Source organism: Monodelphis domestica, chromosome 7 (assembly GCF_027887165.1).
Source record: "Monodelphis domestica isolate mMonDom1 chromosome 7, mMonDom1.pri, whole genome shotgun sequence".
Classification (NCBI taxonomy): Eukaryota; Metazoa; Chordata; class Mammalia; order Didelphimorphia; family Didelphidae; genus Monodelphis; species Monodelphis domestica.
The window spans coordinates 262,532,361-262,560,327 of NC_077233.1; the positions used below are offsets into that span (position 1 = coordinate 262,532,361).

Sequence of the window (27,967 nt, forward strand, 5' to 3'; positions counted from 1 at the left end):
AGGGAAAGAATAAAAGAGGGGCTTCCAGGAAGTAAACTCTGGATTCTCTTGGGTGTGCCGCTAAAGGAAGGTGGCTAAGAAGTCCTTGGGGAAATTGGCCACATGGTAGGATAAAATTAGTTTTCTTTCTATCTGTCTGCCTTCTCCTGTTCAAGTAAATATTAATAAACTCTATGGACATTAAGGATCAGAGAATAATTGAGTTATTACACCAGTAGTACCTTTTTACCACAGTTTGTTGATCAAACCACATGGAAGGAGGCAAATCATTTCCATTGTTTGTTAAAGTTTTTACAAAACTAGGCAGGTCAAATAAAGACTTCTTTGTTTCTTTCAAAATAAGGCCTTTGGCAGCACAATGTTTGACACATAATGGTTATTATTTATATGACAGTTTAAAGTCTACTAGATGCTTTCCTCATAAACCTATGAGGCAAGGCAGGGCAAGTACACTATGTTAGTAGTATCTTGGAGTTGAGAAAACTGAAAAATAGAGGCGTCCAAGTGACTCACTCATGGTCATGCTCACAGTCGAGTCACAGCTTAAACTCAGATCTTCCGATCTAATTCAGGTGCTCTTTCTATTATATCAGGATGGAATGAACAGAAGCTTTGGCTTGCAATTCAAACGTTTATTACTAATGACTTCCATATACATAAAATTAATTTTAGAGCACTATAGGAATCAGGGACTAATTTTCTCCATACTGCTTCTTGTGGAGGTTGCTTGAGCAATAATTCTTTAGTCCTTTTTAATTATACTTAGCACAGTGCCTTGCACAAAGTTGGAACCCAATAAAATTTTTCTGAATTGAAATGCATGAATAAATTGGAGGAAAGGAACATTTCAAGACATTTCACTAGACTGGTTTTTGCTATATCTGGATCACACTTGGTTCAGATTAATCCAGTCATTTGGAGTTATATTATACAGAAGTATTTTACAAAGTCAAATGTAAATTATTTTTTGATTATCCACATCACTAGTCTTTTCCATCAGTATGGAAAATCTATACTTGTTCATATAAATTATTTTCATATTATCTACTCTTTTGGATTATCTACACCACTGCTTTTCTTCCATTGTAAATCTGGATAATTGAGAGTTGTCTCTGGTATGAGGATGTCAACTTCATATTATAAATTTAAAATTACCTAATCCTAGATTTCCAGGGATAAATTTCAAAGACTCATAACAGATTTTTGTCTTCATTAACAGATAATAGCACATATGACCAAACATAACAGTTTATTTTTCTTTTTAACTGAGAAAATAAAATGGGAATACTGCATTCTTTTGAAGTCTTGCTTTAAAGAGATTACTACTCAAGAGGCCATCAGGCAACTATAATTTTTAAAAAGCATTCTTTATGTGAACATCAACCTGAAAGTAAAAATGCCCGTAACAAATTAGAACAGGCAAATTAAACAAATAAGACCTAGAGGTATTGACTCTATCTATTATAGTATACTTAGAGAAGTTCAAGATCTTCCTGGGGAAATTTCAAGGGTACTTAAAATATCACAATGAATTTTACTACATTTCAAATGAGTGAGATGCAATCTCAGAAATGAAAACTCTAGACAGCAGAGTAGAAAAGTTTCTAGTTTAAGAAGGGCACAGCTTGATGAGCTAATTAAAGACTTCTGACGAGGTAGCCAGATAGACCAGTAGCTGGCTTTTAGGAGTCACATCCAGTGTCTTTCTATGAGTGTATATTAAAAGGGTTAAGCTGTTCAAGGTAACAAGGAAAACTTTACCTAGATGAACAATGAAACTTTATCTAGAGAATAAGAAGATAAAAATTAAAAACTTGATTTGGCTGTATAAAATTAATGCTATAGACTCATTTGTGAGAACTACCTGGCATCTATTACTATAATGAACATAAATGCACCATAACAATTATGCAGAGCATTTTTTAAACTGGACCGGGAATTTCACTTGCATAGGAAACTCCAGGCGAGGAACTTCTTCTACTAATGCAAACTGGCACCTTCTTGACAATTTATAATCTTAGAGAACTGTCTGGGAGTATTGGGAGGTTAAATGATCTATGGCAGGGGTATCAAATTCAAATTTAAATTTATCCCTACAGGTCATGTATTCACTAAGAAAACAATAAATTAACATGATCTATGTTGTATTACATTTTAAATTTATTTTGTAAAACATTTCCCAATTATATTCAAATCTGGTTGGCTGTACTGTGGAAGGAGCTAGTTTGACATCTTTGATCTAAGCAGGTGATCATGATATGACTCCAACTCAGAGGCTAACTCTCTACCACATTAAACTTCCTCTTGAAACTTTAAAATGTCAAAATTGGATGCAGCTTCATTGGATTCCATTAATTCGAATTCATGTGCGTCCAGTCTTATGTAGCTCGTATGGACATTATGCAAGGCAGTGAGGATACAAAGATAAAAAAGAAACATTACCTGCCTTTAAGAAGTTATAGTTCTGCCATATAATTGCTTGCTCACAACTTTAAAAAATTAGGGAACACGGTGATTACATCAAATTATTTTGTGGATGGTACAAATTGATATATCACATTTGAAAAGAATTCTCCAAATTTAAAGCAGAGTATATATTTAAAGTTACACTTTCCTTTTCTATGACTCTTTCAGTTACCACTCCAGATAGATGGAATTTGTCACGACCAGCTCATGTCATGTATGAGTAGCATTCCGGTAGAAAGCTATAAAACTTACATATCCATAATGACCTTTCCGAGAGCAGTTGTAGCAGTATACTAAGGCTGATCGTCCTAAATAAGTCTTTGGCCTCTTGGGTGGTCCAGGTTTGGTCTGCAACACAGATAATTGTGAAAATTCTGTTTTAATAAATTTGACATCTTAAAACGAAAATCTTGCTCACCTTTTCCAAAAAATAAAAACAAAAACACCTTGCTTCCCGCCAACACAATGCTTATTAAGTGGACGGGTGGGGGGAAGCTCCTTTGAAGTAACGGTTGTCAAATTTTCTTCTGGGGATCCTTACTATCCTACTATAAATGTGAACTATTATCATTAAGAGAAGTACTTATAGTATTTTTGTTTATGATAAGGCAATGTACTCTAAATTAAAGTCTTTATTTATATACCTATCGGAGAAAGTGTTTAAATATACTTGGCTGATGAGGTGTGTATGGTTTTCTCACACATATATTCAATCTTTTAGGAAAGGGAAATCACAGAGAGATCTAATTATGAGATTACAATGTGTTTCAGGTTTCAAATTGTTGGGAAAAGTCTTATAACTAAAACTCAGAGGAAAATAGAAGGATAAATTATATTTCACATATTTCTACTTGATTGCAAAAAGAGCCCAATGGAAACTAATTTCACTTGTAAAAATACTGTTTTGATTCTAGAAGACTTTGGTAATGACCATCTACATTTAGTGGACTATGTAATCTCAAAGCTGTAGGAAGTATAATGTAAATAAAAATAATGTGAACTTGGGTTGCATTAATGTATTATTGTGTACAAAATGAGAGAAGTAGCATTCCTGTTGTACCCAAACACAGTCAAGCAACATCTGGAAAACTGTTCATTTCGAAATACTATATTTTAAGGAAGGATAGTGAAAAGCTCTAGATTATTCAGGAGTGCCACTAAAATTTTAAGAGGGATTAAAATATCATGGAAGAGCTGGTTGAATAATTCAGGAATGTTTAAGTTGAAAAAGAAAAGACTCAGGGGAAGTATGATAGTTTTAAAAAAGAAAACCATAAAGAGTTATCATGTGGAAACAAATTATTCTGCTTGACCCTGGAGGGCAAAATCGGAGGCAATGGTTGGCAGATTTTAATTTAATATTAAGGCTTTAATGGGTCCATATTTCATTGATGTAGGCATTCCCTCCATCAGAGCAAAGCTCAGCTCACTGAATCAAGAGGTATTCATTAGATGCCCACTAAGTGCCAGGCACTGTGCTAGGGTTTTGAGATACATATACAAAAGTAAGACAGCTGCTTCCCTCAAGGAGCTTACAAGGGAATGTGGGTTTACAGATAAGTAAATGCAGGATACGAGAAGAATAAATACAAATGGACATTTCTGTGGGGTGAAGAGACTAATAACTTGAGGCAATCTGGAAAGGCATCTGAAGGGAAATGGTGCCTGAACGAGGGGTTCCAAGAATTGGGAAGGCCAGTACTGTAGGCACTGGAGCTGCTTATGCAAAGGCAGAGAGACAGGAAATGGAATCTTGTTGGGGGGAACAAGAAGTTGCTGGGTTGGCTGGAATACAGTGTGAGAGGAGTAATATGTAAGCAGCCTAGAAAGAGAGGTTGGATAAAATCCCTTGTGAAGGGCTTAAATGCCAGGCAAAAGTGTCTGTATTTTAGCCTAGAAGCAATGGGGGCCACTGAAGCTGACTGAACGGAGGAGCGACATACTTTCCAACCCCACGTCCATAAATTCTCCGTAAGGAGTCCATCAATGTGTTGGAGGTCTTCCTCCAGGTGCTCTGTTCGTCTTGTGCACACCAGCGGGGTATCCGTCCGTCTGTCATCTGTTGCACTGTCTACATGCCTAGGGTGCTTCCTTCCTGGGTCACATGCTTGTCAGCTCGATGCCTCATTGTGTGTGGTGTCCCTGCGCTCTTGAAAGCCAGCCTGGTGAAGGGTAAACGATGAGCATTTTCACTCTTCTGGAAGGGCGTTCAGGCCAGCGCACAAAGGGCTCATCAGTAGTAAGTTGGCTATTTGGTGAAACAATTCTTTTGTCATGGGAGCCCATAAAGTAAAAACACAAGATGATCCTCAGGCTTCTGCAACAATGGCCGTAGAGAGGTGGCCAAGGAAGCCAACGTTGTTAAGAATGACACAATTCTCATATTGTTTGTGCTCCACTGATCGAATGTCAATCCAGAAAGCTGACTAGACCGCCGAGGATTCATGGAACACACAGCTATCGACAGACTGCGATCGGCACCACTATAAGGATCCCTGGAAGCTGAGGCTAGAAAGGAGGGAGGAGGCTTGTTTCAGAGAGCCGTGTGGGATCATTGAAAGCCCTGAACAATCCTCCAAGTACAGCTACAAATCGACCACTATGCAGTCAGCATTCTTGCCTATCTCATTTCTGGCCCTGCTCACTGTCCCATCGTGTATGGATGCAGGTAGTGATGGAACAGCTCACAGAAGCTGGGCTATAACAAGTCCATCCAGCATAAACGTAGTGTGGATCACAGGCATTCTTAATCTTTTTGGTCTTTCCTTTGTGGAGTGTCAGGTCAGACACTTTTGACTGGCTATGAAGCTCACTAATCCAGGGCTTGATGTAATTAGGTCCGTGTCTGTCATGCACAGACAGGAATATGTGGAGGACGTCATCATTGATAGGCAATCCTCTTCCATTTGGACTTTATGTTGGACATCTTCTATTAAAGTGACCATATATCCTCCTGTTTTATGCCTCACTTGATCCTGATAATCAAAGGATTTACTGAATAAAGTTCTCTATGTTCTTGACTCTATCAAGAAATCTCATATGACCTTAATCTATGCATGAGAGAAGATAATAGAACACTTCTGAATAACTTTAACACAAACACATTTGTGTTGATTTTATTGGAAGCATTTAAAAGTAGTTCACCTGTCTTTAGTTTCTTAATCTCTGCAATGCTGTTAAAAATTTTAATTTATAATCAATAATTAAGCTGAGATATTTAATTGACCAAATCAAAGAAGATCTGTTTTAACTCGACTATTACATATTTCATGATGATATCCTTAATAAAAATCATAGGATTTTAGAGGTAGATGTAATTTTAGAAATATCATTAAATCTAAGACCTCTACTTTAGAGATGTGAACATTGAGGATTAAAAAGGCTAAAAAAGAGGCAAAAGGATCTTTTGGGGGAACTGACTGATTTTGATGAGATGCATATACCACTGAAGGGTTTCTAATAAAAGTTTAATTCAGAGTCATCCTTCTTGAAACAAAATAGTAGCTTAGTTTTTTTCTCTCAAAATACTGTTTGTATAATTTTAAATTTTAATTAAATGTTCTGATATAACAATAATTACAGAGATATGTAACTATAAGTCTGTAGCTCATATTATATTATTTTTTATTAATAATTCCCTATAATTTGGAATACTACTTTTTCTGAATACCCCTGCCCCCTTCAAAAAAAAAAAAAAGGAGACAGGTTGTTTTCTTGGGATATTAAAATAGTGGCTAGGAGGAGTCCTCAGAATTTATACCTAGAAGATTTTGTGTATGGTGGCTATGCTTATTTTTATCTGGGTACCTGATCCACAGTGGATAGAAAATTCCAGTCAGAAGTTTATGGAAAGGATGAAAATGGGAAGAATTTCTATCTTTATCTATTCTCTGTAGCCTTATTCTAACTAATGAAGCAAAGTGCCAGAAATAGCAGCCATTCTATAAACATGTGGTTGATAAACTTGTCTGGCCAAGGAACATGAAAGAAAGGCAGAAAGGAAGTACTTTTGTGACCAGGGAATGTGTTGGGTGTGCAAAAAAGAATTGGTAGCACACAATACACCCAATACTCTGATATCTTCACCACATCTACAAGACAAGTTGGGTGCTCTGGAATGCTTTATTAACTCTTTCAGGTCACTTGTACTTTGTAAGAAATGACTCTTTGTAGACTAAACGATCTGCACAAATCAATAATGCACTTCCACAAGTACTCAACATTCCCAGAATGTAGTTTATATATTGGGAAAATCTTCAATAAACATGTGACAGACATTCAATGTCAACAGAAACTCAAGTTGTACTGTATCAGGCACAAAGATACCCTTTGCTAAAGATTTGCCAGCTTATTTGTACACCTTATACCTTTTATTTACAAAGGGCGATCTGGTTCAAAACCCCTAAGTTTAACATCACTGTTTATATATGCCCCTGGATGAAGTGCAAACATTTGGATGTTCATTCATCTGAATAATGTCACCAGTGAAAAACTTCCATTATTGCTAATAAAAAAATAGCAGCAGTATTTATATTGTGCTATGAGTTTCCAAACTGTTTCACAATAATTAATTAGTAAATGACATGACAACTGCTATCTCCATGCTCTCGTTTTAATAAACTATCATGCACCAGGCACTCAATGAGAATGAAATGAAATCAGCATAGATCTCACCTAATTAGAGAACATCTCCGTATTAGAATACAGTATTGAAAACTCAGTAATGATTTTCAGTGGACAAGTTCTCGTACTATGTTCTAACAAGAATCCTCAGGCTTATTGAATGTCTTTGAAATATAAGTTTGTGTGACTTTATATTTCTGCCTCAGGGCTATGTCTTTATTTTTAATTAACAGAAAATGTCCAATTTACAAGGGGATATTTAAATTGATTAATTCCATTTCATACCACAATTACATTAATGTCTACAACTTATGAAAGTTAAATGTGAGGGAACAAATGTTTTTTATTTTAGGTTTAAAGAACTAAAAGAATATTATCCAATGGGTGGGTACCAAATGAAGTATTTATATAAGTAGGAGCCTTATTGTCATAATTCCTTTTTTGGGTTACAAACATTTAAATAATCTATATTTGTAGGGTGATATCTTGGAGATTACTTTACTATCAATATATAGAAGTAATAACTTGGTAGATAGCATTACCTATGAAAGGTCCATCCCCATCTGCTATTCTTGCTGAAAGCTTTTCATGCCCCAGTAAACTCAGTAAATATCAGAAGATAAAGCATAAGCCTACTACGCCACGGATTTACTTCTAATGTCTCCTCAAAGTGCAGCCCGATGCAACGATTACAAATGATTTTCTTCTAATGTCATTTTACATAACCCTTTTTTCTGCATGAGTAGTTAGTGCCGAATGAATGAATGAATGCCATTAAAACAGTTAATCATTATCTGGGACAGTGGCCTTCCTCCCTCCTCAACCAGGAATCTCCATGACAAAGGCCAAGAGACCACAACGCCAGGGCTGCCTCAGTGTCCTATTTCGAACAGTAATTTTTTATGTAAATGAACCTGCTGGGCAGCTCCTTCTGTGACCTTGAGATGCCCTTATCTAAACTGACTTTGATCCAACGAGGCCTTGCATTTAGTTGAAGCTCATTACTACGTAGGATATGCAATCAATTTCACTAATTAGAGAATTTTCTATTCTAAAGAGCACAAAACAGATTTATTTTTACATTCATTCATATAGTTTAAAGATTAGACTACATGTTTTTATTAATTAAGTTTGTCATATGCAACAACACAAATGTAAAAAACAAAAATCCAGACCTGAGTGTTTTACATTCAACATAAATGATACAGTCAAGTGTGACATTCTGATACAAAGTTTAAATTACATGTACTGTAGAGCTTAGCTCTTTTCTACACTTGTTACTATGCTAAGTACCCAAATTCTTAAATAGGGATGATTTTCATGTCTAAGAAGGGCCTTATTATTTTAAAGTATTTCTAAATCAGTTTATTCTTCTAATGTGATCTACTATATGATATAAAAATGCAAATATTTTAAAACCATCTGATTCAACCACCTTTACTGAGCTACCCCCCCAAACCAAAAGCTGAAACAACCTACTGCCATGGTTTTGACATCTGAATAAAGAGTTGTGATTGCCTACTAGCATTTAGCTACTAAGATCGCATGCAAATCTACTTCTACTTTTCAGCCTATATTTATAAGATACTTATTTTGGTTTTGCCAAAGAATGTTGCTTTTTTCCCTTGACTACTCAGAAGAGTGGTCCCACTCTCCTATGATATTATTTTGGCTTTGTAAAAAAATAAATTTAGGAGTGTCCCTGTATCTTAATAGTGGGAAGGTAAAGAAGAGGGTCAAACTTCAAAAGGTAACTGGTTCTTTATATGGAAAAAAAGGGAATGGCGGTCCATCAAAACCATTTCTTTGGCTTTTAAAGGGGACAAAGAACAGCTAAGAGGAGATATCTCAGCTTTATTTTAAGCTTCCTTCCTGTTGTAGGATTTTAGATCCAATATTTGTAATAAGGAGTGGCTAGTTAGAAGCAAGGAACTTGTGTCTTGTTTAGGTCTGTACATTTTTTTTCCAGTTGCCTTAGACAAAGCCTCTACCTTCTGCACCCATCTTTATCTGGAAAATAGTAATGATTTACATTGCTTTACAGATATTAGCAAGAGATTGTGGAAGATGTTAAAGTTTCATTTTTTCCCCCAGAAAAATCCAGCTGTATTCCAGTGGACATTATACATTATTTTTTCCACACATCAAAACCTTCTGTTGAGAGCCATTGTACTAGTGTCATACACCTAATATTTTGTGATTAGAAAAAAAAAACAACAAAACCAACCATGTCATGTACCCTACAGACTCTCAATCCATTGGGTAATTCCTTAATTAGGCAGATTTCTGAAACATGTATTAGGTACACAACAGACTGGAACGTCTCCTTTGGAGCATTTTCTAGTCTATCGGGTGATTACATCATTAAGCCACACATGCTACGTAGAACAAATTCTTTATGAAAATTCATGGAAAAAATGTACAGCACATCATTAACATGAAGAATCATATATGCTTTTTATATTTTGGTTGATTAAAAAAATCCCTACAAAATGATTAGAGAAGACCACTTTACATTAAAAAGGTGTTGCTGGTTAAAAAAAAAAAAAGCTAAACTTGTATTCTTCATTGTTTGCTTAAGGGTTATTTTTTATTTCCAGAGTGGTGTGTTATTGAATAGAAATATCCATTCTGAATACAGCCGCGTTGCTTTATTGCTCTGATATTTGTCACATACAGTTAAATTCCCCTGCCCTTCCCCCCTTTAGCAGATTCAGGTTCTAAAAACCGAAGGGCTAAAACTTGTAAATGACTAAAGTGATACCCATTATGGTTATTCAAGTCATGGCATTCTAAATATATGTCTTCTTTTGTATACATACACGTGGTGTCAGGGAGATTCTGTGTGTGTATATCTCCAATCACACAACACTCCCTAACACAGAACAGATATCAATTGCTGTACAAATCCCACTGTTGAAGGTACAGATAATAAAAGTTTTTTATTTCTAAAGTATTAAAGCACTAGACAAAATCTGAAAAACTACTTAATGGAGAATGGTATCATGCAACACAGGAAAGGAAACGTTATTAAGCCTACATTTTTTTTTTCTTTTTGTAGAAGAGGACAAAAATGAAAATCTCAGTAAGTAGAGAACAATGAACATATGCAAGACAGTAGGGATAACAGTAATTCACTCTCTGAATGCTCCAAAATCTTTGTGGCTTAAAAAGCATCCCAATTTTCTCCAAAGGTGGTGGCATTTATTCACTGGTCCATAGCTAATTTTACATGGAATGCAAAAATGTTAGTTTAAGTTTAATTTACCACCCTATTTAAATATTTCCAATGTAGCGCTCAAACTACAGAGCTCTCCTCTGTCGATTTTAATTTTAAAGTAAGTTAGCAAAGGCTTCCTTCTTAATCCCCCAGAGACTACCTACATAGTGACACAAACGCCAAATTTATGACAGCAACATAAATGCTCTTCTTAAGTAATATGCAACATTAAGTGAAATCGTTTCCTGGAAAGATATTATAGGTATCTATATTTTATTTGCCATCTTAAACATATCTGGGTCTTTATGACCTTATTTTTAAAATGTATTTCCTTTTTATATTTCCTGGTGCAAATGGACTGCATAAATAAGCAATGTGCTATGAGGCTTCAGACTAGCCGATAAACCCTTTCAATTTTCATGCCAGCTTCTTCTTTTGTAATTCAAATCTGGCTGAAAACTGGCAGCTCTGAAAACTGAAACAAGCACTGCCACAAATACCTTGTAATGCTATCGACCTTGTCTGCCCATGCAGTGAGAAAGGGGGATGCGTATGTGTCTGCAGTCATCCAGATAACACAACTCATTTTTTTGGGGGGATAACAGAAGCCAGCCCCGGACTGTGCACCCAAAGCAGTCATTACCAGGCAAGCCGGAGAATAAGTCTCTTCAAAATACACAGCGCATTTAAAAACCATATACAAGGCTCAGCCACTGCTTTCATTACCAATTTTAATTTAGCTCCTTCAGTTTGCCAGCCAGATAAACTCTTTAGTGCTGTTTTTTAATCTATTTGCCACATTTTATGTTTAAGATTATAGTAATATGGGGCAGGAGAAGGAATCACTTTTAGGGGAAATAAAGAAATAGATCCGTTTATCAGCGCCCATCAGAAAGTTCATTAATCAGCCAGGCTTTGTGCCCTCTAAATTGAAAGGTTAAATAATCCTCTCAGGAATATTTCTCGGCCCCTCCGCCAATTGTCCAGAGAGGAGCTGCCATTCACAGCACTCGGGATCGGTGACAGGGTATTTTACCACTGTTTGGACCTCAAACAATGATGGACAAATGGCCTGGTTTACAAAGAAACCTTTTAGTACATGGATAGAAAAGGACCACAAGCTTTGAAGCCTGTGGAGGGATGAGGAGGGCGTGGAGAAAGGATATGGGGGGAGGGGACAAGAAAGGAGGAAAAAACACACACAAACACATGTATATGTGAATCGTGTATATTTTATCTTAATTTTTAATAGGGTGACTATAACATACACAATGCATATTAAAAGATCTACACGCAAGCCAAATATTCCAATCTATGCATACATTTTATCTCAGACTGTACACAAACCGACTTGTAAAGTCAGATGAATGTTTACCAAACAAACCCCCAAGGTTTTCATTTTTACTGTTATTCTAAATGACGTACAGCCTTCCCTTTCTCAGAGTTCTGCTTACACTAGTGAAATACCATTAAACATAAGCCATAAAAGCAGGGAAAAACAAAGGTGAGAGTAACTTTATAATATGCTCAATTTTTGTTATTCTTAAAAATAAGGAAACATAAGATAAAAATGCTAATCGAAGTGATGCAAATCATATATTCTAAAATGATGTTCAAACTCTTAACTTCCTTACTTGCTGCAATTTTAATACAGCTGAGGGAATTCAGAAAACAGTTTACTAAGATCTAATAGAACCTCTTCCCAGAAATTTTGTTGGCTTTTGGCTTTAGTGATGTATAGGTATTCGTGCACTGCAAGGGTTTTACTTGAAGTAGAATAACCTGAGAAGTTATTTTTTTTCCTTATTTGCAAATAGCATACTAAGATAATTTATTATATACCTTATTCTAGGTAGGAAGTTTTATCTGAAAATGTTTTTGGTAGTAGGAAAAAGGATTAAGTTTAAAACATTTTCTTTAACATATATGCTGAAAACAAAGATTTATATTAATCAATTTGCTAAGAAGTGAAATATCATTTTTCATGAGAACAATAAAATATATTCCACCCCCATTATCTTATCATGTTTAAAAATAGCATTTATTTTACATAGTCATTTCTATTTAAAAGGGAAATGAACCTAAAGATTTCTTGTAATGTTATCAAATAAAATGACTAGTCCTTATAATACCTCATAAGATAAATTAAATAACAAAAATAATTCGGTCCTTTTGCGATGGCAAGACTAAACCTGAACCTCACAGAAAGCAAGTCTATTTTCTCAAAATATCTTTTAGAAATCTAAGTCCTCTCTGATAGAATGTAAGCTCCTTGAGGACTAGGATTTTTTCCTTTTTTTGTCTTTGAATTTCAAGAAGCACAGAGTAGGCATTCCTTCCTTCCTTCCTTCCTTCCTTCCTTCCTTCCTTCCTTCCTTCCTTCCTTCCTTCCTTCCTTCCTTCCTTCCTTCCTTCCTTCCTTCCTTCCTTCCTTCCTTCCTTCCTTCCTTCCTTCCTTCCTTTCTTTATCCTAATGAGGTTACTTCTTGCTCCAACCCTGGCCTTTGCTCCCACTCAGGTGCTGCTTATCAAAACAGAAAGATATTATGAATCTATGCTGATAAGGTCTACTACAAATGTATTCTAGTGATCAAGAACAAGCATCAATTAAGCTCCTTTTATGGGCTGACCACTATGCTAAGTGGTAGGCATATAAAGGAAGGTAAAGACAGTTTCTATCCACAAGGAATTGACAATCTCATCCAGGAGACAACATGCAAACAACTATATAAAAACAAAAAATATATAGGCTATCACTTAGAGATAAATTCAAAGGGAAGATAGAATCCTGATGGGGACAAGGGAAGAATCCTTGCAAAAGGTGGGACTTCAGTAATGAAAGAAGCCAGGGAAGCTTTCAGGAATGGAAGAGTGACCAGGCCTGGAGGACAGTCACTGAAAATGCATGGAGTTGGGAGATGCAAGTGGAGTATCAGAGGCCAGTGCCTCTGGATTATAGAATATGAAGAGAGTAAAGCGTAAGAAGACTGAAAAGCTAGAAAGGGGCTAGGTTCTGAAGCATTTGAAATCAAACAAAATTTCATATTTGCTTTAAAGGAAGTGAGCCACTGGAATTTATTACATAGTGGGGTAACATGGTTGGACCTACACTTGAGGAAGATCATTTCTAGAGCTGAGTGGAAGAAGCCTAATCTCACTTGACCCCTCACTGCAGTAAGGACATCTTTCCAATTGATTTCCTATCCCGATCATCACCATGGTGGCCCCAAATCTTTTTTCCCTGGCCTCAAGCTTTCCATATTACTTTCTGTTACCATTTTCTCAGCTCTATCATTTCACCAAAAGCTCCTGTTTTTCTCCTCTGCCTCATCTCACAATACCCAAACATATTTCCTTACTCTTGCTTCTTTCTCTCAAGCCTCCAATGAGGGGCGCCCTGCTGCTGGCCAAGGCCAACATTTATAAGGCACCCAAGATTTCATTCCCCTTCTGTCGTTTCCAGCAGATTACCCTCATTATCTCTACTCTCTTCCCCATCAGTTCCTTCCTTGCTGCCTCACATATCTTCCATCCTTAAGAAAGACCTCACTAGATTCCACCATCCTTGCTCTCTATCATCCTAAACTTTTCAGCAGAATTCCTCAAAAACGCTGTTAGATGGTACAGTGGATGGAATGAGAGTCCTGAGTTCAAAACTGACTTCAGACAGCTGTATGACTGTGGGCAAATCATTTAACTGCCATCTACCTCAATTTCCTCAACTGAAAAATGGGAATTTTAATAGCACGTACTTCTCAGGGTTGTTATGAAGATCAAATGAAGTAATATTTGTAAAGCACAGCATCTGGCACCTAGATGGCAGAAAAATGCCTGTTCTCTTTTCTCCCTCTACTCAGTCAGTGCTTCCATTTCTCCTTTTACTCCCATCTAGATTCTCTGCATTGTGGTTTTTTGACCTCATTAGGAAGTTGTTCTCCCCAAAATTGATAATAACCTCTTAACTGCTAAATCTAACGGCCTTTTCTAAGGATTCATCCTAACACTTTTCCCTCCTGGACACTCTCTAACACTTAAAATTTTTGTGATCCTGCTCGATTGGTTTTCTTTTTGAAAAAGTTCTCCTTTCTTAGTCTCCTAAACTGGATCTTCTCCTCAATATCTTTTGATGCCCCTAAAACTGTGCCCTATGCCTTCTTTCCTTTTCTCTTCTTTCCTTTTCTCTTCTTTCCTTTTCTCTTCTTTCCTTTTCTCTTCTTTCCTTTTCTCTTCTCTTCTCTTCTCTTCTCTTCTCTTCTCTTCTCTTCTCTTCTCTTCTCTTCTCTTCTCTTCTCTTCTCTTCTCTTCTCACTAAACTCACCTGGCAATCTCATCAGCTCCCATGGGTTTAACAATCATCTCTATGTGGGTGATTTCCAGAGCTGTTAAATCAACCCTAATCCCTAATCTGGGCTAAAGTTCCATACCACCTATTTTGCAGATTTCAGCATCTCAGAATCCAACATGTCTAAAATAAAATGTCTTGCTCCCTCTGTGTCCCTTTTAAACATCAATCATGCTTCCTTTCTTTCGGGTACCCAGTTTCACAAACCTCATATAATCCTCAATTCCTCACTCATTTACCTGATTTACCCAATTGATCGCCCCATCTTATACTTCGTTTATAATGTCTCTTATGTATGTCCCCTTCTTTTCCTGACATAGCTACTATCCGGGTTCAAGTTGTTATCATTTCCTGCCTGTATCACTGCAGCAGCCTTCTAATCATATCCCTTGCCTCAAGTGTCTCCCTATTCCAACCCAGCCCCCATTCAGCTAACAAAGTGATTTTCCTAAAACATGTTTGACGATATTTCCATCACTACTCAGTAATCCATATTACATCAAGGATAAAATAGAAATTTTCCCGTTTGACATTTGGCACTCTCTAAAAGCTGACCTTATTTCCATCTTTTCACTCTTTTAACCCATGAGTCCTCTCCATGCACTCAATAATCTAGCCAACTTTTTCTGTCTATATTACTCCTCTCTATTTTCTACCTCTGTGCCCGTGCACTGGTTCTCCTTTGGAGATCCCTGGTGTCCTCTAAGCCTCAGTTCTTCAAAGGGTACTTCTTGAAGGGATTCTTTCCTGGCTCCCCTGGCTGGTAGTGTTTTCCCTCATACGGTTTTTATTTATTCTATATGTATCTTGTATGTTGACTGATTTAGTTAGTCAACAAGTATATATTAGGTAACTATTGTGTGCCAGGCACCATTATAAGTCTCAGGGATACAAAAAAGGGCAAAAGTTAGCCCCTGCTTTCAAATCACAGTCTAATTGGGAAGTCAACATGCAAACCATTATATACAAACAAAATATATACAGGGGGCAGTCTCAGAGGGAAGATGCTAACATTAAGGTGATTAAGATTATTTATAGAGTGCTTCTTACAAATAAGAGCTGTTTTTGCTTTTCCTTAGCAGAGTATTTGGTATATAGTAACTTGATAAATTATTAAGTCATTTAATAAATGCTTGTTGATTGTTTGATTTACTACCCTTACTTCCCAGAAAAACTCCCTAAATATCTATAAAATAGGATTCTAAAATGTGACATTTGCAATGCAGTAAAAAACCCTTGTATGCATTTCTAGAGATTGAAAGAGGAATACTGCAAATACATCAAAAGTAAAAACTGAGGCAAATGAAAGTTAACAAGAAAAAGGATCCTTGTATATTAACATCAATTAAAAAAAGTTATGCTGCGTAACCTGAATAGTAGATATAGATTTTCCTTATCCAAAGTAATCTAGAGTCTCTTCTCCTTTTAGGATTGCGTATCATTCAAAGGAGCACCTCTAAAGTGTCAAACATCCATGGCTTGATTAAAAGTCAGCAAGATACCTGTAAAGGAAGTGCTATGCCCTGGAGAACGCTAATTTCTAAGCACTTATTTAGAAATTCAGTCTGTTGGTAGGGGCTAGTTCCAAAATATCTCCTATTACTCAGGATATGAGGGGAAGAGGAAAAATCACATGAGAGGACTCCATCCATCAACAGTGAGAACTTTGTATGTTAAAAGTATAAATGACAATGAAGAAATGCCACGTAATGATCTAGAACACAATTTATCCAATGGAAAACTGGTTGCATTTATATAAAAGGGACAAAATCTGTGACTGTGTTGATACAGGGATCTTCTGGATAAGAAAAATTTTCTTTTGTCAGTGCACAACTGAAAGTCTCTGTAAGTTGTGTAGAGAGAAATTAAAGATCTTAGTCAGGGTGAGGTCACTGAGCATCAAGACTACACACCAGAACACTATGGTGCTCTCTCGCACTTCTATAAAAAAAATACCTGAATACACACATACACTTATGTACAGTAATGAAACAATTATGAAAAGGTAGAAGAGATCCTGAGAGCCTAGAAAAATTAATTCAATTTGCCAAGTTATTAAAGGAAATAAAACATTTGCCAATGATGATTCAATGACATCTAGATGCTGTGTGAAGATTGTTTTTGCCAAAGAGTTGAATTAATATGGATTACACTTGTTTCTAGGGACTAAGTTTGTATTTTTGCACTGTGGCTGGCTGGTAGTTGTCTATTATTTTGTAATTTTGAAAGCACTTATAGCTGTCTACTATGTATAAAGCCTTGTATTTGGTACTAAGGATAAAACAAAAAAAAAAACAGACTCTGCCAGTGAATGTACGATTAAAATCTTCCAATGACTGTGGATTCAAAGCAATATTCTTAAACTTAATAATATGCTATATAATATTTATCAGAGTGTGGTCCCAGGCCTAGGAAAAAGCACTTGTAGAACAAACATTACTCTCATGTATTTTAAGTAGAAGGGGAGGGAGAGAAAGAGAGAGATCAGTGACCATGCTACTGGAAAGGGAATGGCAAAGTACTTAGAATCCCCGTGACTACATAGACCAAAGCTTGCTTTTCTCAATACTTTCCCCTACACCTAGCACACAGTAGGCACCTAATAAATGACTGCTTGTTGACTGATCGTCTACTGTGTTCAGAGACTGGAATACCCATGCACATGAAAGATTAAATGACATTTCCTTTAAGAAAAAAACTTCAACTAGGTTTTTATCAGTAATTATTTTTATATTCTCTCTCAGTGTATTTTTTTCTTTACCCTTTACCCTTAGAATCATGGGATTTAGATGCGGAAGGGACCTTTAGAGATGGTTTCAAATAGAATCTCTCCCTTCCCCCAACTTGCTAGTGCATTTATTACATTTTGTTGTGTTCTACCTGTTTGGCCTGTAAGGTAGGTATCTTGGGCAACTTTGCCCCTTTCCTAGGGTCTAGCCCAGTGTTCTGTACACAGGAGGGGCTTAATTAATGTTTGTTGATTATCTATGCTGTCTCATTCCAGTTACACGTGTGAGAAAACACAAGGTCCCAAGATTTTAAGTGATTTGCTCAAGCTTATAAAGTACAGTAAGTAGCAAAATGAGGATTTGAACCCAAGTCTTGACTCTAATCTTCCTGCTTCTTTCTACTAGAACACACAGTACTTATAAGTTAGAGTTTATCATTATAACTTATTTATTACATATTTAGGGCAATGGATGTTTTTGGTGACTCAATATGCCGAGTATAAATAAGGCTGCTTACTCTATGTCAAGGTTACGGTTGAAAATGCCGACGAGGATCTCAGGGTCTTTTCTGATTTAAGGAAGATCTGTTAGACATCCACGCACACAATAAACCCATCACCCATTGTTGGCGTGGCCCTGTGGTTTCACGGCACGGGTAACTTCCTACAGGAAACTCTCTCTGGCTGGGGGAACACGCGCTGCCCAGTTGGGCGCTGGGAGAGAGAGCTGGCCGCCAGGCACAGAGGCAGGCCGTGCCGCCGGATTGGCTGGTTCTCCCGCCCACTAGGTCACATCTCCCACGGGTATACACAGCATTAAAGTAAAGCCCAAAGTATAGATCTCAGTGCTGTGTGCTACGCCGTGTCGGCTTACTTACTGTCTAGCTCATTCCTGAAAGGTGGAGTTTGTGAAGGTGAGCGCATAAAATGACCACCCAAGGGGGCACATATAGAACATGACAAAATTGATAAAAGCGAGAATTACAAATTTAAATTTTAAATAAATACATTACTTCACAACCTAAAAACTGACATAAATTTTTGGGAAAATCCCTAAAATACTCCTTATGATCTAGGTTTAATAGCTGTGTTTGAATTCTTGTCCTAAGGATGGCACTCTTGTTAGAGATAGCAGTAGAGTACAAGACCATTTGATAGTTAAACTGTTGCTCCAAAGAAGGGGTGATAAACTACACAGAAGAGCCCCGTCTGTCTCTCTCATCCACACACCGAGAGTACTGCGTCCTAATGGATAGAGAGCTGGCCTTGGAGCCAAGAAAGTCCATTTAGACGCTTCCGCAGTAAATCTCTGAAGAAGAGATGCTAAGCTACTTTGGTAGCCCAAGTTTCCTCTAACAACGAAATCACGGATTCAGTCCCTATCCAAATATAGAAAAAAAAACCACTCCAGTCGATTTGAGAAGCAGCATGGCATAGCCTAACTGATAGAGGCTGGTCATGGAGTCAGAAAGATCTGAGTTCAAATGCTGCCTCAAATGCCTATTAGCTTTGTGATCAATGCCTTAGTCACTCCTCCAAATGTTCTTGGTATCTCTGTTGATGACTAATCGATGAGGTCATTCCAATCTGCACTGGGGAGCTGAGTTTCCACTCTGTGGAGCTCACCATATTGATGAAATCACAGGCCCAGATAAAACGGATTCCAACCAAATCTTGCCAATGAGTAACTGGCAAAACCCCTCACATTTCTGAATGATTCTAATCTCGGTTCTTAGCAAAATATACTAAGTACACTTGGGAGAAAGAACAAACAAAGCATGTGATATTCTAGTAGTCCAACTGGCCCTCTCTAGCATTTATCTTACCTCTTTATTATTTTAATGGTATACGCTTGTTGATGAGAACAAGACCAAGAGCAACATGTACATTTTGAAGAAACGTAAGCAGAAGTGAAACCTGAATCCAATAATGTAAATTCTAAATATACTGGTCTTCTTGCAGCAGTTAAGCTGAAGGCATACTGTAATGAATACTTCTTGCCAAAAGGAAAGACACAGGTGACATCTTCCCATTGTTTCTAAAATTCAGATGAAATCCTCTTAGTTGATGTACATATTGTACGAGACCTGTGTGATGGCATTGGTAGTCCCAGTGAATAATTACTTCTACCAAATCAGATTATCCGTTGCTCTGGCTCTCAGAGCTTCAGAGAATTGTTTCGGGTTCTGAGATGTTAAGATGGCTTGTTAGCTTACCATGACCTGGCTTAGAGCCAGTATCAGTCGGAGGTAGGATCTGAATCCAGGCTCATCCAGGCTCTAAGGCCAACTTTCTTTCTATTATGCTAGGCTGAATCTCAGTTCAGAAAAGAATAAAAACAAAACGAATAAGATCATACATAGATTGTATGAAGGGACCCTTAAAGGTCACCAGTTCAACCTCCTCCACACCTTACCATTGAACCCTAGAATCATCGGCCTATAGTTCTACAAGTAATACTTATTTCTAAGTTAACTGGTTATTGAGAATTTAAAGACACTTCTTAGAAGATTGTAAAACTATGCTCTGGCTTGATTAAGACTAAAATAACTTTGTTCCCTCGTTGAAGTAGGAGGATCATCCAACTTTCATCACCAGGGAGCTGAAATATTTAAATTTACAAAAGACTCAGAAATATTAGTTGCTTATTAACATGACAGCTAAATACTAAAACAGAAGAAATTATGTTCAAAATCTGTTATGTTAATTTCTCACTTAAATAAAAATTAGTGTAGCAAAATAATGAAAATAAACCAAGCCAGGAATCCTAGCCTTGGGAGATGTAGACAGTTTGAGTCAAGTAGACACTGAAAGAAAGATAAGTTTGCATTCTGTTGTGTACTAAATTTCATTTTTTCCCTACTTTTTTTAAAAAGTAAAAGCACTAACACTCAAAATCAATTATATTCTTCTTTGTTCCTCCTTTTTACACAAAATCTTTATATATTTCATACAAATTGTAGGTACCTTAATCAACTACTTAGATATTGTGGGGCAATTATGAAAAATAACACAAACATGTAATTTACAATATTCACTTTTTTTCATTTTACAGAAACACTGGGAAACTGCTTTTTGATAAAGTTAACTGTTTTTTTAAAATCTGGTATGATAAATATATATTTTTAATACATTGGCTTTGGTACTTGTTTTCCAATATCTTTCAAGGACACATTTTATCAATTTTATCAAAATGTGGTAATGAAACACTTGTGACAGATTTGAAAAAATATGCAGTAGCTGCCATATATGTAAAAATGTAGAATTAATACAAATGGTTGCGTTATAACCTAAGTAATGACTCTGTGAAAGTTCTTATGTTACAAATGTAGTTTTAGTTTCATTTGCAAGTTTGAACTTTAGAGCAACAATTTGGTAAATTTTGGCTACCTAAAATTTTTTATAAGTATACATTTGCTATTTGAAAATTGTTTAAAAAACCCAATTACTCAAATATATTTACTATCCCATAGATCTTAAATATGGTACTACAGGAAAATGATAATATTATATGTAAAATTCTAATTTAGGTAGAATTCAAACAATGAAAAAATTAAATCACTTCAATTTTACAATGAAAATTATGTTAAGAATTGATGACTTTGGAATACTGCCAGATCCTATGTCTTTTAAATCATCAAATAAACTAACACTCAATGAAAGCTTTAAAAATTGAACACAGTTGTACAACTGAATTCAAACATTCACTGGGGTTTAAAAAATGACTTTTCTCTTTTACATAAAAGCTAGTGGTAAAAGAAAGGGAAAAATGCTTACAACAATTACTTATTTTTCAACACTTTACAGATTTTTGAAATAAAAGCAAAAGAGCAATTAAGTTGATTTGGTTCAAGATATCAAATACATTATTGATTTTCAATTCTTTAAAAATGGTAAATATGTCACCTATGATATGATGGCAAGACTCCTCAAATGAGCCATTTGGGATCTAGGAAAGTGTACTGTAAAAAGTTCCTGTTTAATATTTATTTTACAATTAATATACTTTATCGATTTAACAGAATTCTTGGTTTCTTAGGAAGTTAGCAAAGTAATTTTTAAATACCAAAGCAAAGCTGCTAAATTATTAATCTGTTATTAACTAGAAGGCAAACTCCTTATTTAATTATAATACTTGTATGCTCAGCACTTATACCTGTTCACACAGTAAACATTTAATACATACTTACTAGTTGATTGTGAAGCATTACCTTTGGAAAGATTTAAATTGGTACACTCAACAACTGATGGAAAAAATTTTAAAACTAAAAACAGTTTAATTTTCCCAAACAGTTAAAATTGAAACCACTCTTCTACTTTCTAAACTAAGCTAATTCATGAAAATACTTTAAGTAGTTGATAATTCACCTAATACTCAAAGTCATAAATAAAGCTTTTAAAGAGTGTGAAGAATAATATTTGAGTATACCTGGTATATATGCCAAATTGGAGAAAATGTATTTTATATCACAAAAAGATTGTTGCTTAAGATTATCTTTTTATATGATTTAGTATGATGCTCCATTACTTTATTTTAAAATAACAATTACCTAATCTGGTATTTGGATAAGTAGTACTCCAATCCAAAATCTTTGGACAAAGACATTTAGCAACCACACTCACATGGCCATCAAATTGATCTCTAAATATATGTAATTACCCTTTTTTTTTTTTGGTTTAAACTCTATACTCTTAAATATTCCTCTCTACCATATGGAACTGGGAAGTCTTGGTGGAATAATTTACAAAGCAATGATGTGCACACATATCTGTATATAAAAATTTAAAAATACATTTTAAAATTGTATCCTGAAAATAAGGGGGAAAAACTGACTAGTCAGTAAGATGGAATGTAATATTTACATATACACAATGTCATTATTGGTAACTGTCATTCAATGAGCTCAGGTAAACCCAAGGTAGTTACTAGAGAACTCTGACCGTATGTAAATTTGTCCAATTTCTATCTTCCTGAGTAAGAAAGCAAGAAAATAATTATTCTTCCCCAAATACTTTTAAGCACAGCTTTCACATTAGGTGCAAGGCTATTTGTTTTTGGTTAGTGTGTCAGCCCATGTATTTTTTAAATAACGGAGAATTCTGAGCTTAATTATCATAAGGCAATCACATTCGATGAGCTACGTGCAATTTTCTAAAGTCTAGATTGCTTACATTTTTATTTAGGAAAAAAGGGTGCTAAGTTGTACTTTGCTTTAACAATGACACACAAAGAAATAAATCAAGTGCAAAATTTAATGCAGAACCTATATTGTCTTTTTCTATCTTTAATATATACAGGTTAAAAGAGTCAACTCCTGGTTTACTTTTTTACATAAGTAGATTAAAAATAAGATTAACTGTCTAAAGCATGTAAAATTATAGTATCTACTAGCAAAAAATTCTGTTACATGTAAAACTCTGCTGGTGGTCATTGTGCCTTAGGATTCTCAATATAAATGAGACTAGATGTGATTGGGGGGTGGAGTAGGAGTGTTATTGCCTCAACATCTTTGAAGGAAGGGAAAAATGATAATAAAAATGAGTTATCTACAAGGCTAAAAAAATCTGTTTTTTTAATAAAATAAATTATATAACATATAATATATAATTTCAAAATATCATTAAGTATAATCTCAAAAATATAATCTCAAAAAATCATTAAAACAAGTCTTGCCATTGAAGACTTTTTTGTTAAATATTGTAAACCTATTTCCTAATAGAAGTCAAAACTATTTTATTTAATTAAATTGTAATCTTGCTATTTTCTTTTAATCTATGGAGACCTGAACTGAGATGTGAAAAATCAATGTATTGGTGAATATTTTACAAGTAAAAATGTATAAAAAAGAAAGGTGAAGTCATAGTGAATTGGAATATATTGACATAAATAGGGAACGCCACCTAAATTTATAGGCATGTATCCCTCAGAAGAATTATGTTTCCCATGAGGCTATTCACCTATAGATGATGTGTGGTTAAGACTGGTTAAAAGACTGTTCAATCTATACTAGAGTAGACATATTCCATTTGCCCCATTAAATGGGTGAAATAATAAATTTCCTCAGTGTATTTGCCAATTCCAGAACAAAGTATTTTAAGCAATACCTGATTTAGCATCATTAAATATTCTACTTACAGCATCAGAATATCCTTAGTCCTTTCTATGCATATATTTAGGGATGCAATGCTCTTTTTAATGTGTCAGATTTTGAAGGAAAAAATGGATTGGTGGTTCATAAATAGGACTTGTCAACTATCAGTTTTACAAATATCTTTTCTGTCCTATTTGTGGAAAACAAATATAGCTTAAAAGCCTTTGTTTAAAAAAATTTTAAAGTTCTCAAAATGGATCATCAAACAAATTCTGTTTCCCAACAAAGTATGTTTTTGTTACGGATAATGCCATACGAATGCTATTAATTTCATGCAAAAGAAACCTGGTAAAGATCTACCATTACCCATTAATAGAATTTTAATAATCACATACTTCTGTATTTAATCTACAGCAATTAGAATTTGACTTCTTAGTCTGAACAATGATCTACAATTAAATTCCAACATTCCATTTTGCACTTCCTGTTACCATTCCAAGAGACTTGCAATGAAGGAGGTTCAGGGGAGAAAGACTAATTTAAGTCTCAGGATTGAATGTTCCATAGTTCTTAATAGACTGAGTCACAGGAAAGTCTATTAGCAATTACAACATAAGCCATATTTTTTGGTCATTGTTCCTGCTGCTGTTATATTAAAGTGTGAGAACTATGAAGAGTCAATAGGTGGCAGTCCATCTCCTAGGAAAGAGACTGATGATGAATTAAATCACCATGCATTCTGGTTCTATTTCTAAAAGACATCCATACTGTTTAATTACACACTTTTTAATATCATGCTGTTATAATGCCAAGGCATATTTTATATGCACCTTTAGTAGCTGTTTTAAATGCACAAACACACATACATATAAATGTGTCTGAAGGAAGAAAACATTGGACTTTTGTCCTGGCACTTGTACACTAAGATAATTATCCATTTAATAACATATTTTATAGAGTAACTTGGAACCTATGACGTCAAATTCAATAATCTTTTGGGGAAAAAATCCTCTACATTCAAGTTTGACTTTTAGAGCAAAATTTTTTTGCAGTATATATAGTTCATGATAAAAATCTGGAAACTAATTAATTTCTTTCTCTTTTGTATTTTTCTCCCTATTAAGAAGCCACTCATTTTAAAAATCTGTATTTCTGGCAAACTATAAAGTAAACACAGAGAAGTGTCATTAGCCCAAAAAAGGGGTGGGGTGGGAGAATAAAAGGTAGACTATTTTGAGGTGTTATGTAACAGAAACATAGATGAAATTAGTTTTGCTGTCAGTAAATCTAAGATCTTAAAATATGCAATACATAATCATATTTCAATTAAGTACAGGTTGCAAAGTTGCCGCTATGGAGCACAAAATTTCCATGGAGAGAGTGAAGGCATTATCAAAAATTATTTAGGGACTTCATGTAAAGTAATCAAATCTGGAGGTATAGATTTTAGGTGAAGGAAACTACTGTAATATAAGGTAAAAACAATGTGATTAAATATAAAATTTACACTCACAACCTTTAACATCTAAGTCAATACTGTCTTGGTAGAAACTTACATTTAATTTTTTAAAAAGCACTTAAAATTGCACAATCATTTCACTCATATTTGATCATTTTCAAGGTTTCTTTTTTATCTTTTAAAAGTAGATAGTTTTCTTGGTAACGAATATAGTTTATAATTGTCAAATGAGTAAGATATGTGAATGCTATTTTATTAGGGAACTGCTATGGATCTAGAAAAAAACCTGAACAGAAAAATACATATATACTCAGATGCCCTGTATATAAACACTACTTAAGCAGCACTAGCTAGGGAGGTCGATCTGAACATTTCTCGACACTTCTTTTCTGGAGTGAAGAATGGTAAGGAACTATTGCTTTCCAATGAGTGTTTTTAAAGAAATAAAGCAAATATAACCAAACAAAGTGAAAGTACATGATCTCATCCATTACTGCCCCCCTCCCTTCACCTTTTCATCTCTTAAGTTCAAAGGCAAAGAACAAGTACAAACAGAACCAGCACTTTCCAAGTGCACTTGTTTGCTGGTTTGCTTTTTCTCCTCCAAATATGTAAATTTTAAGAAACACAATAATCTATACACACATTTCTCCCTTCTTATTATACCAGTAGCTTTAATGTGAAAGTTGTCAAATATTTTTAAAAGCCCAAGGAATAACTTTTAATTAAATTATACAACTAGTCATTTTTCAAAAACTTATACTGAGTTAAAAATCTTTGATTAGCATAATGCATTTAAGATACTATAGGAAATGATAGGAGGATATTAGTGAACTAGTGAAAACATAATTTAAGCTAATTATTAAAAGCAAATTAACTTAATAATCCTTACTATCTAGCCAAATATATCTTGCAGCAAACTATCATAATAAACCAAGAGTGTACTTTATACTTCTTCTTAGCTTCAAATTCTGATAAAAAGGAGAACTGAATGGTCTATATGGAGCAAGAAGATATTTTTACATCCTCACTGACTTGAGAGTGGCTAGAGGATAAAGAAGCTAGACTATTTTTCATGAAAGATATTTAGAACTACTTTCTAAGCTTAATTTTAAAATCTGTATTTTCAAACTTTAACGTTACTGAAGAAATGATTTTGGAAGGCACAGTATGGGTATTGCAAATAATGCAACTTTCTGTTGTTAAAGACTGAGTTGTTACCCAATTCATTTAATCTCAACATAAATTAAAAAAAAATTTTTTTAACTTATAACAAAAGTAGTCTGGAAGACAGTGACAATGTGATGTAATCATTAAATGGTGCCAGCAATTAAAAAACAAACAAACAAAAAAAAACAAAAACAAAAACCAAAAACCAAAAAACAATCAGAATCTTTGAAGAATAGGAAGAGGGAGATGGGGGGGATTGAGGGGGGAAAAAAGAGTGTTTTATTGCTTCCTCTAGTACAAAAACTCTTCAGATGTTTATTATCTTCCTGCAGAAGATGCTTGTCTATATTTTATGGTCAGCAGTTCACAGAAGAGTAAATAGGCTGGGTCTAGGAGAAAATAAAAAAGGTGTTTCTACTTACCGTTAGGTGATACTGCCTCCATATTTCTGGGCAAGTCTGGAAAATAAAAATATTGATCAGCTGGGAGCATGAAACAAGGTGCTTTACAGCCTGTTGGTTTTGGCATAACACAGTATCCACTGGTGTCGGTCACAGCAAAATAAGAAGCTTAGCTGAAAGGGTCTGCATTTCAGCTTCAAAAACCTGGCTAGACAGTTTAATTGAATTTTACACTGGTTTAACACACTCCCTGCCATTGTCAGAAAGCCAGGAACAAAGTTTTTCTCTCTTGCTCTCTCTCTCTTCTTTTTGCTTAGAAGTTTTGGGGACTAAGATGTGATTAAGAGCCATAACTATAGTTAAACTGATAAATACACAGCTGAGGTAAAAAAAAAATCAATAATTCTCCCTACACACATACTTTTCAACTTGGGTTTTAGAAAATCATTTAAAAGCTTTTAAAAACACTTCAGTGTGCCCAATGATATATTTCACTTAATTACTGCAGGCCTTACTTTATGCCATAATTTTTAGGTTTAATAAGTTTTTTTAAAAGAAAACAATATGTACCCTGCTCAACTTTTTGTCCTTTTAATCTCAGAAATCACAAAGCTAGAACTGAAGTAGTTAAAATAAAACAAAAATAGCTAAGGTAAAAAAAAACAAGAAAACCTCCTTTCTTATGTACACATACATAAGCCCTCTCTCTTCCCCTACTCTAAACTCTATCCAACTGTGACTCAGTGGGAATTAGATGTTTGCGTTCAGGATACAATGATTTTATAAAACAGATCATTATTTTAACAAATCATTAAGATCTATTCTACCATCTTGCCAGAAAAAGAAGATTATTGTGGCTCATTATAACACATCTATCATTTTATTCTTAATGTTCCTTATAGAAATAGACTAATTGTAAAAATTATGCCACTGAGTCTTGTAAATATGTATGCTTACAGTATTTTTTGAAACCAGTTTATATTTAATAATGTTTTTAGTTCCCTTCAGTTTAAAGGATCATACCCTTTGCTTCACGCATGTTAAAATGATCCAATGGATATTATAATAATTATTTTTGAGGATATAAACACAAATATTAAACAACTGTCATCATTTTGGAGTGTATATCTTGAAACAAAGTAGAGAATAATGATTTTGAATAACAAAATCCTATTATGCCTAATCATCTAATCATATGCAATCAGAGAAGACTGAAGGTTTCTCCAAGTGTGTAACTCAACTTGAGTGCGCACTTAAAGTTTAAAGACCAGGCATGTATCTGGAGCAAGGTGTGGCAGGGGAGCCTGTTTGATGAACCACCTTTCCAATTTCCTATCTATGGATGTTAAAATGACTTCTATGGAAGCATGTGTACCCACACAGGTCACAATCATCACACCCACGCCTACTCTGTCTATGACTTCCTGGACACAACACTGAAGGGACTTCGGAAGCAAAGAACTCTT

General features: G+C 35.0%; 1 protein-coding gene across 1 annotated transcript in view; it reads right to left on the minus strand.

Annotated features, from left to right (window-relative positions):
• The window catches only part of ZCCHC7 (zinc finger CCHC-type containing 7), a 285,505-nt gene that overhangs the window by 8,689 nt on the left and 248,849 nt on the right, over positions 1-27,967 (minus strand). The window contains exons 5-6 of the mRNA XM_016423801.2: positions 26,523-26,558; positions 2,719-2,814 (exon numbers count right to left, since the gene is read on the minus strand). Coding sequence (XP_016279287.1) covers positions 2,719-2,814; positions 26,523-26,558 — 132 coding nt within the window. The remainder of the gene's footprint in view (positions 1-2,718; positions 2,815-26,522; positions 26,559-27,967) is intronic.